This window comes from Corvus brachyrhynchos, unplaced genomic scaffold, assembly GCF_000691975.1.
Source record: "Corvus brachyrhynchos isolate BGI_N302 unplaced genomic scaffold, ASM69197v1 scaffold46, whole genome shotgun sequence".
Classification (NCBI taxonomy): Eukaryota; Metazoa; Chordata; class Aves; order Passeriformes; family Corvidae; genus Corvus; species Corvus brachyrhynchos.
In genome coordinates this window covers 6,908,320-6,918,896 of record NW_008238838.1, presented here as the reverse complement: position 1 = coordinate 6,918,896, position 10,577 = coordinate 6,908,320, and the positions used below count along the sequence as shown (strand labels likewise).

General features: G+C 45.2%; 1 protein-coding gene across 3 annotated transcripts; it reads right to left on the bottom strand.

Annotated features, from left to right (window-relative positions):
• Nucleotides 1-243: 243 nt before the first annotated feature.
• On the bottom strand, nt 244-10,571 carry HMBS (hydroxymethylbilane synthase). 3 transcript variants are annotated; one of them, XM_008636957.2, is made up of 12 exons: nt 8,990-10,571; nt 8,269-8,318; nt 8,115-8,170; nt 6,933-7,010; nt 6,532-6,609; nt 4,289-4,364; nt 3,464-3,577; nt 2,921-2,959; nt 1,912-2,031; nt 1,624-1,677; nt 978-1,064; nt 244-769 (listed from the first exon to the last, which is right to left on the bottom strand). In XM_008636957.2, the coding sequence occupies exons 1-12, from the start codon at nt 9,030-9,032 to the stop codon at nt 596-598; spliced, it is 969 nt and encodes a 322-aa protein (XP_008635179.2). In that variant the 5' UTR covers nt 9,033-10,571; the 3' UTR covers nt 244-595. The 3 variants fall into 3 exon arrangements, with proteins under 3 accessions (XP_008635179.2, XP_017594041.1, XP_017594042.1); XM_017738552.1 differs by lacking the exon at nt 6,933-7,010; XM_017738553.1 differs by lacking the exons at nt 6,532-6,609; nt 6,933-7,010.
• Between the last annotated feature and the right edge of the window lie 6 nt (nt 10,572-10,577).

The window sequence follows — 10,577 nt, the reverse complement described above, 5'->3', positions numbered from 1 at the left end:
TGAGGGGACGGGGGGTTGCGCCCGCCTGCCGTGGCTACGGCGGGGGAGGGGGGACAGGAACCGGCCCTAGGCCGGTCAAAAACTCAATGCGAGAGCTACTCGATAAGGACCCGTAATTCACCTCTCACTTTACCTCTGTTCCATTCAGTGCACGTTGCCTAGAAAATAAAACTGCTTTATTTACAGAACAGCACCCCAAGACGTTGCCGCTTCAGTGTTTCTACAAGGCACTTTGCTCCTAAATGGAATTGAACACTTAAAGACTTTTATTTTTAATTTTTCCTTATATACAGCTACTGCCGAGGGGGGGACTCCACAGAAGGGGCTTGGCCTGGGGGGGGAATGGCAAAAATTGCTGACAATACTTCTAAGAGACACTTAACAATTTAGAGAAATGTGGAGAGGGATGAAAACTCTGAAGAGCAGAAACTACTCAACTTAGTTGACTTAATGTTTCAGGTTTATTGCACCCAAACGTCAGGTAAGACTGGTGTGAATATTGAAATAAATCCCTCCAGAGGATCATGAGGATCGTGATGTACCTGCAGAGACTTGTAGCTAAAGTTGTAGCTCTCCTGCTGGCCACACCCCAGGCTCAGCGGGCATCATTGAGCTGCCTTGCCACACTAAGGATATGCTTTGCTCCCTTGCTCAGAAGTAAACTAGCTAGTTCAACACCCAGGTTCTCTGCAGCTTCCTGGGCCTGACCAGGAACATTCTTGGCTGTGATGCCGACATGCTGCACATCATCATTCGGTCCATCTTCATTCTGCAGATAGAAACAGCTCAAAGTAAGGCATCAGGAAAATAGTGAGCAAGGAATTAAGACACCCATGAAACAGGGTAAAATCTAGTCTGAGGCCTCAAGAACAGTGTGCTGTTACAAGAAACCAGACCAAACATAATCTATTTCTAAAGGTCTGGATTTTGTCATTTAGCTTCAGGTTTGAATTTTGAAGCCACCACGGTTCATGTACCTGATGGGGATAAGTAACACTGGTCTGCATGGTCTCCTTCAGGCTATCAGATCCATCCAAGCTGTAGACTGCTCCTGTCAAATACAACTAGGAAAAATATACAGAATGGATTAATACCACATTAACGAACAAACGAACAGCCAACTACCCCCTCTTTAAAAAAACCCACCCAATATACAAAGTCTGGAGGGAAAGGCTTTTGTCATGCAGTGGGATCAGATGAATACCAGTACAATACAAGCATAATAATCCCTGTTAGGGAAGATGTGACTCTTCAAGGAAAAGGCTGAACTTTTTTCTAGTTTTCCACCTCCTTAATCACACTCCATTGTCTAAAAACAGGCTTGGTAGGGTCAGAAGCAATATTTTCAGATCTCAGGACAACACTAAATAAGCAGCGAGGGTGGAGGGAGGAATCTGGAATGTATTATAAAGGGAATTTTCTGAAAGACAGCTTCAGTAGCTGGACCCATTCTTGTACTCCTGCTTTGGACACAAACACAGGAGGGTCAAGTCAGGAAACTACCTGCCCAAACTGGCTATAAAGATGCCTGCTGAAATTATCTTCAGGAAAATATCAGGGAACATGCACACACTGGAATAGGTTTTCAGAAATAATCCATGAAAAATACAAAGTACTCCTCACCTGGCCATCCTTCAGCAGGGTGTTGACAGCAACAGGGACGCTACATCCACCCTCCTAAAACACAAAGCAGCTGACACTGAGGCTCCTACCCAACACATTCAAAGCAGAGGCCCCTGAAAAGTTTAGGCTGCACACAACCCTGCCCATCACTCTTCAGGCCTTTTTCTATTCAGAAGTACTCTCCTTTACAGTTTTAGAGAAATGTAACAGATTTTCCACATTATGGCATCAAGTCAACTAGCAGATCAGTATTTACTGCTGCAGGCAGAGCAAGGAGGCCAGACCTACCAAACGCTTCATAAACGCTCTCTCAGCAATGCAGCACAACACGGTGTCTGCATCATGCAGGGCAGATACCATATTCAGTATCTCTTGGTCTTTGGCACGAACTTCCACTGCTAAGGCACCCTAGGAGAAGAAATACACAACAAAATGTAACATTTTTTCAACTTCCTGCATCTGCATGTGCGCTCAGCATTGATTGACTTCATTGGAACAGAACTCAGAGGCTCAGACCCTTTTCACTAAGGGAGCGATGTTTGCAGAAATGAATTACAATACACTCCACTGGCTGCAGAGTCATCCTACAGTAGCTGCCATAAACAGAAGATCAGGACTTACTCAGCCCAAGTGTTAAAGGTCATGGTGCCACCTCAAACCATTCTAGAACTCTGCACGGTCCCTGATCCATGCATGATCAAAATCCCTTTTTCAGACTGAGTGTGCAGATTCATCACTTGCAAACACTAACAGATCACCAGCTCTGGTTTAGTAAGTTTGATACTAGCAGGGCAATCCTGCATCAACTCAGCCATGGACTGGAAAAGACTGCCCACCTAAAAACAGGAGCACTAAGAATGTGCTCCAAGACAGGTGTTTCAGCTTCACCCTGCAGGAGTCAGGACACTGTGCACAAAGAAGGGAGCATCACACAGCAAGGACACGGCAGTGGCTTTGCAGTTACCCTGGTGCAGCCTAATACCGATCCTGCCAGAACCTGCCCCATGTCTGCCACGTTGCCCCACTGTAGCTATGCACACATTACCTTTCCCATTTACTGTTTTTCTGTTACTGATAGAAATTAGCCCCTACCACACTGGGTAGAAGAGCAGACTCCCATTCTTCTAACAAGCTGTGCCTAAAACAGTGTAACAGCCGACAAAAAGAGATTGAAGTACTTTTCTGGTAACCAAGACATGAGAAGTCTTCAGCACAGTTAACTACTCAGATATATCATACTGCTGCTGGCTTTCAGTGCCCTTTAGGCATGGCTTAAGGATCAAAAGTTGTAAAGTACCTGTCCAACAGCATACAGACAATCTTCAGGGCCTAGGAGCTGAAAGAAAGTAAAATCAAGAGTTAACTCAAGTTGCACTGTCCAGAATACAGGAAACAAGAGCCAGATTCCCGTCTCTAATACCGACTGATTTCATGTCGGACCAAAGAAATATCACCTCTCCCTTCCCATGCCTCAGTGTTTCCACCACTAAAGTGAGATAATGCACTTTTCATCAACTGGAGTGTAACACTTTGTGAATTAGCTAATCGCTAAAATCTCAGTCTTGAGCACTGCTGTGTTGCTAGACACAAGTGCTGTGTTGGTCAGATTACAAACTGTTACTGAACCATGGAAAGCTGAACATGAAAAATTTCTGTATGAAGAAAAAAAGCAACCAACCAAAAAACCCAACCACTCCTTCCTGAAGTGCCTCAAATAAAAGCTAACATGGCAATGGAGTCAGCAGACTGCATGCTTATCTCAGACACAGCCACAAGGTCTAAAAGGGAAACAGTTGATAGCTCAGCAGAGAATGGTATTTTTGGCTTTGCTGAGCCTCACCTGGCCAATGCGATCTTCCCAGCCCATTCTCTTCAGCCCAGCAGCAGCGAGGACAATGGCACTGAAGTCTTCCTTCTCATCTAGCTTCTTTAAACGGGTATTTAAGTTTCCTCTCTGTAGAAATGATTAAGGAAGCATAGAAACAGCAGGCAAACAGTCCTACAACCACTTGACTCTTTACAGACCGTACAGAATCCAACAGTCTCCAAATGAGAATGTCAGTACCATCCTGAAAGAAGTGTTAAACATGGACAATTGTTTCCTAAGATAGAATTTTGCCAAGTATTATGGAATATTACTTCAAGCACTGAGTCTACAAAGATATGCATGCCATCTAAGTACACTATTAGCACCCAACTCCTCCTGCACTGCAAAGAACTTTGCTCCTACAACTGAAATAACAATGCCTTTTCTCAGTAGTTCAGCCACCCAGATCAGAAGTAGTGGTGCAAACCGCACCCAGGGTTACTGGAAACCCAACAACATTTGGTCACATGCCCTTGACAAACACATGGGAAGCACCGTCATGCAGTTTTTCAAACACTGCATAACATACAACTCACCAGTACAGTATATACATCAGTATGCTGAACCTTAGCTAGACCAAGGCCCTCCGCTTCTTCACAGCCTCAGAGGAAGCAGAGGACAGGATGGCTGCAGTGGTACATACCCCTCAGAACAGGGGAGAGGAGAGCAGCCTTTGAGGAAGCAGTTTGTTCTTGTAAGTCAGGTGGTACAAACAGCCTTGAATCTAGATTTTCCACAAAGTTATACTTTCCTGTTTGCAGCTTTACCCAGCTCCCACAGCTTGCTAGGAAAGGATACAATATCCCTGAACTCTAAATGAGGGAATTTCTTCTTGAGCTGAGCCGCTCTCCGAAGTGAACTGGTTCCAATCACACTGCAGGGAAAAATATGATCACTGAAATCCAGCACACTCCTAACAATTACCTCCAGCCAAGTACATGACAGAAATCTCAAGGAAACAAATGGTAACTTTTATTTTTTAATTGACATGAAGATCTAAAAACCCATCAGTGATTTGTATCTCCTTAGCAGAAAGAAAACCACTCTGTGCAGTTTAGCATAAAGCGTGTCTGAAGCAACCCCCAAGGAGCCAATTTACAGGATATGCTTCTGGAGAGCAGCCCCTTGCCACCATCAAGGATTGATGAAACCTCACTGAAAGACAGCATTTATCACAGAAAAAAAGACTCTGCTGCACCAAAATGAACCGGACAAAGTGTCTCGGTTTTGGAGACAAATTTCAGGAGAAAACACCCTGGAATAAGCGTTTCCTCTAAAAGCGAAAGAAAAAAAACCAAAAAGCAAAAAAATTTGAACCTCACACCCCCTCCCCCCACCGCGTGGCCAAGGGGCAAAGACGGCGAGTGCCCTTCTTTTGGCTCTGGAGGCGGGAGGAGAAAAGAGTTCCCAGCAGCTGGGAACCTGCCGGATTTCTGGCGTGGGTCTTCTCCTTGCAGCAGCTGAAGTTGGTGGATTTTAATGTCCTTTTCTCGTGTTGGTTGATCTCCTCCGAGGTCTCGGGTTCGGGGCAGTCCCACCGGCTCCCCGAACAGGCCAAAAAGAAAAAAACCAAGCCAAGCCGAAAGAATTCAAGGAAAAAAACCCAAAAAACCAAAAAAAAACCAAACCGCCAAGAGGAGTCCCAGTACAGCCTCGAGGCTAGGGGAAGGGAGGGGGAAAAAACCTTTTTGCTTCACGCTAGCCAAAAACCCAATCCAACAAAAGGAACAATGTAGTGTCCTGATCCACTCTGTCCCGAGCACCCAGAGAGAGATTGAACAGAGGCCGAGCAGGAGCCCAAGGCTCCCCGCCCCACTCTACGGGTCCATCTTAAAGCTACAGCAAGTGTTTCCTGGGCATAAAGCAGACAGAATAAAGCATCACCATAAAATCACCCCAAGACACAAAGCCAGACAACTAAGTGATGAAGTGACTAAAATGGAGGAACTTCATCAAACACAGAAATACAGTAAGCAGAAGACCTTGGAGTATATCACTGGAAACCACAGAAAACTGCAAGTCTGGGCAGTGAGCATTTCCTTTCTCGAGATACATGCTGTTCACTTCTCGTCATAGAATTATATTGTACGCTGATTTGGAAGGGACCCTTCAGCATCATCAAGTTCCAACTCCTGGCCCTGTGCAGGACAACCCAAGAATCCTACCATGTGCCTGAGAGCATTTTCCAAGCATTCCTTGAGCTCTGTCAGGCTTGGTGCCGTGACCACTTCCCCTGGGAGCCTGTTCCAGTGCTGAACCTCTCTCTGGGCGATGAACCTTTTCCTGATATCCAACCTAAACCCCCCCTGATGCAGCTTCATGCAGTTTCCTTGAGTCCTGTCACTGGTCATGAGACTGATGAAATCAGTATGTGTCCTTCTGCTTCCTCCTCTTGATAACCTGAAACCTACACCAGACGTGATTTTCCTGCTATCCAGATGCACAGAAGCTCAAGTCTTTGTGTCACAGCTAGTTTATTTCTTTCACTTTAACATATAAAAAAATAATTTCTAATAGCTACCTTAATCTCAGTAATTTCACTCATCTGCCTCAGACAAAAGATTCCAATAACCTCTATGAAAAGACAGGTAATTAAAAACGGAGAAACCACAAGAAAGTAATGCCAAACAACAAGGAAGAAATCAGAACTGGCTGAGTGAGAACAAAAGCACAGTTCAGGTCCACAAAAGCCAAAATCCTGCACCAGACACCTTGTCTGCATTGTATGCATTCCCCAGCAGTAGGCACAATACAAAGGAGAAGGAATTCACTCAAGAGATCGTGGCAAGAAAGGTTCTAACTTGAGAAAGCACTGCCACTCAAGAGTGGCTTGAGAAATGAACCTCACTCAGCATGCAGCACTCCCCTGAGACAGTGTTACTCTTTCCAGAAAGTGGGTCCAGGTTAATGTCTGTGAAATGCTCACAAAAGGCAGTGTAAAGACCACTATAGGATAAAGCAAGGAACTGACTGACTTGAAAGTATCAACCAACTGACCCCTTCTGTTTTTACACCTGTCTTCCCCTTCTTCTCCCACTCACCTCTTTTCAGGAAGGAGGCTCAGTGTTTTTCCGCAGTTTTTGGGATGAAAGACAACAGCGTCAAGTGGGTTTTCCCTTCTGCAAAACAATGCAAGTGCAGAATGCCTGACACATCATTTAAAGCGAGGCTGTTAAGCTCAACGGTTCTGCTACTATTTCCTGGAAGAACTGCCTCTGGCTCCAAAACACTCCATCATCACTGTAAGAGCAAGAATTTCCAGCACACCTGCTAGCTACGGAACACCAGGGCAGCTCTAGTATTCCACTAGAGCTTCGCTGTTTTGGAGATTAATCACAGGAAACTTTGAACACCTAAAAGGACCTATGCTGGCTTTGCTCTCCTTCATCAACACTATAAAATGCAAGACCCTCAGAGAGCCAAGCCTCGTGTCCACACTTACTTGCAGACAGCGCCGATGGTAAAACCAGGAGGAAGAGAAGTTGGCAGGTCCTTCAAGGAGTGAACCACAAGGTCAACTCTAAAAATTAGATGACAGTAATGAGAGAACAGGTGGTTGAGCTCCTGTGGCGATCTACCAGAGACCTGCAGGTCACCTACAGAAAAGTTCGAACCCATTCTGGGAATTAATTTGGAGAAGAGAGAAGAATTTCAGGATTTCATAGACAGGATTACTATAGAGTTTTTGTGTTACTCCAAAAAAGCTACTTCACCTTTCTCTGTCTCTCTTTTCCCCCTACCCAGTGATGAAAGGCACTTAACAATAAATTTGAATGAGGGGAAGATGCTGGAGATGTTCACACAGAGACACTCACCATACCAAAATGCATTGGTATGTGGGTTGGTATTATGCTTCAAACTTAAACTAACAGCGAGCCAAACTACAGGCTACCTTGCTTTGTCACACAGGAATCAAGCATAACTGTAAACACTTGAGTCGCCAATATTTTTTCACCAACTTCACTGAAAATGCAGTATGATTTAGCTATGTGGCAGAGATGCAGAAGAATACCTTTGTTTTTAAACATACTTTAACCAAGGCACCACTGAAACCCTCCTCAGAATATTGAAAAGAGAGAGAAATTAAGTAACAACAAAGATCCCCCAACACCTCAAACCCACAAAACCAGCACTAATCTCTCTCTGCTCAGGCACCTGAACCAAGGTTTTTTGTAGGGAGAAGTTGCACAGAACACAGCACAATTTGCCCACGCCAAATTCTTCTGCACATTTAGCTTGCATATGTTTCTAAATGTTAACATGATGCCAATAAATCTGTTTTGCAATACATTACCACCAACCAGCAAAGTATTTTTAAAAAAATATATTCATAAGCAGGAATCATATGAGATTACATCCTCCATGTGTATCACAGCACGTAATACACAAATCACAGAAGAAAACCCAACTGGGGCAGACCAAGTGACGCAACAACTCCACTTCAAAATACATGGCCTAAGCCCAGGGTAGAGAGAAAAATGTGGAAAAAAAGGACAGTAATCAAAGGATTTTTTTAGCCTGAGAGGTACCAGGACTGAAGGAAAGTAGATAACCTATGCAGCAAGCTACATACGTCCAAAAAGCACCAAATGCCAAGCAGAAAGACAAAACAATAAGATCTTACTCATTTCTTTCAAGTGCATTTTCCAACTCTTTGGTGAAGAGGCTCTTCTCTCCAATCTACACATAAATGGAAGAACATGAATCACAAAAGAAGCATCTGCCAATATAACATAAATACAATTAGTTCTTGAATAAAGGAAGAACAGATCCTTTACCTTGGAAAGCGCTGTATCCAAGATCTTGTCCCCAGTTGTTGACATGGCCACTGCTCAGAGACAGTACAGGTAAAACATGAGGCTTGACAAAAGCACTGGGCTTAGGCTGAAAACAGCTATGCAAAATGCCATGAAGTGTCACACACTACTGCGTGAACACTGACTCAAGCTCAATACAAGAGCAGCTCACTTCTAGAAATTCACTGCACTGAAAACAAGTGAAATTGAGACTTCTTTCACTGTCCTTAAAAACAAAGCAAGGGGAAAGAGGGCAGGTTTGGGGAAGAGCTGGCCCAATGGAACCTGCCACAGTCTGTCTCTGGAGTGCCAGTGAACACATATAAAGGAGTTCTCTTCAGTGCAAGGCTGAGCTTCTGTTATTCCTGTTGAAAGCCTTGAGCCCCTGACCAGAAAATGCCCCTAATGCTCAGTGGGGTGCAGCCAAAATACCAGGTTTGCAAATGGAGCAAACACAACACCAACTCCATTGCATACTCAGCACCTAAATCTTTAAGAGCTTATGAAATCCATCTTTCTCCCCTAGAAGAAACCAGCAGCAGCAGTTGCTCAGCCACACAGCTGAACTGAATTCAGATGGCACTCTTAGATAAACTTAGACAGACCTCCTCCTCCTGACGGTACACACACCTCTTGCACACAAAGATAACCCACTGGCTCCTGCTGCCATCTACCCCAGGGCAACATCCAAAAAAAAACTTACCAATCTCAAAGCAGAGGTCGGGGTATAGCTCACGGAGCATCATAACTACACTATCAGTCTGAATCCGGGCCAGCTACAAGGAAGCAGAAAACAAAGTCCTAAAGAAAGAGCACATTGTCCGTACAGTAGCTAAGGAGGCTTTGCCATTCTTCGACAGCCAGGCACGCATGACCAATACATTCTCTCTAAATGAAAAGCATTAGAAGCAGGTTGCCTCGAGTAAAATCACTCATAGGTACAAACTCCTTGAACTGTGTGAACTCCTATAATGACCAGAGCACTTCACTGAAGAACTTCTTTTATTGCCTGAAGTGCCACAACATCTTCCCCATGTTCAGCGCTGCTGTGATGCAACCACTGATGAAACACTGCAATGAATTTATCAGTTAGGGAGAGTGACTACAACAGAAGCCTACAGATCATGATTCGCATGCTGCCACTTCTTGGTTTCACGTATGTGGAACACGACTGCTGAATAAGAACCGCTCATCAGCAAGTAGGCAGAAAAGTACACGAAACCATTATTCTGTTGCTCAGTGATGAAGGAACAAGTCATATTGCACACTGGGCTAGGCTTAAGGTTAGGGCTAAAGCCTCCTGCTTTCTCTAAGAGTATGAATTTTACCAATACTGCAAGCTTTGGGAGAAGCCAGTAGGATTTCACTGAACTGGTGGAAAAGTCCACAGTTAGTGTCAAATACAAGTTACTTATCCTCTGTAAGAACAAAGACCTAGTTAGAGGTTCTACAAACACACACTCACACAAGTAACAGCTTACATCATCGCGTACAGCAAAAAACAAATATCAAAGCAGTAAACTGCACGAAGAACATTCTATTGCATAAGAAAACCAGAAGCAAGTAAAATACAATCGCTAGTGTCTCATCTTTCCGCACATGCAAGCAGCGGCAGACTGGAGCAACTACAGATGAGTTTCAGCTTGTCTCCCCGCGAAGGGCTCAGGACCCTTTGGTAATTAACGTAGTTCTCAGTACTGCGGTTCCCTACAAATACAATGAATGTAAGTAGCTGCCTCCCTTTGTAAAGCGCCCCAAAAGCCTCAGGTTACTACATGAGGTAGCACACATGCACGGCTATCTCCCTTGTCCTGATGTCTACATAAAATGCCTTTGGGACAGCACGGAATTCTTCCTAAAACGTGCTACCGAAAGGAACGAGATTATCTCAGCGCAAAGGCCTGAGGGTCGCTTATCTCTCTTTGCGAGGCTGCTCCTCCCTGCTGTAGCCCGCTGGCAAGAGATACCTCCGCTATCTCTGGATGTGTCTCTCCCCTGGCCTTTGAGCGGGCTGCAACCGTCAGTCGTTGGCGGGTTTTCCCTCCAAGAGCTGCACACACCTTGCAAATCGCACAGTCCCAGCCGGCCCCGGGAGAGACCCGCGCCGCCGCCCCCGGCCCCTGCACTGATCGTCCCCTGGGTTCCGAAGGAAGCGCTTTCCAAACTTCTTCCCGGAGTTCCAAGGCAGGAGCCGGAACGCGCTAACTCAGGAAGCTCAGCCCCTTGCTTATCCCCGAGAAGCAAGCAGACCCTGCGCTGGCCGGGACGAACCGGGTGCCTGGGCGGGAGCA

What these genes read in the sequence shown, in the direction of transcription:
- HMBS (XM_008636957.2), bottom strand. Translation starts at nt 9,032, where the DNA reads ATGATGCTCCGTGAGCTATACCCCGACCTCTGCTTTGAGATTG. An exon ending in ACCATCGGCGCTGTCTGCAA is followed by an intron (nt 6,610 to 6,932) that starts GTAAGTGTGGAC and finishes ATTGTTTTGCAG; the next exon opens with AAGGGAAAACCCACTTGACG. An exon ending in GAGCGTTTATGAAGCGTTTG is followed by an intron (nt 1,678 to 1,911) that starts GTAGGTCTGGCC and finishes TTTGTGTTTTAG; the next exon opens with GAGGGTGGATGTAGCGTCCC.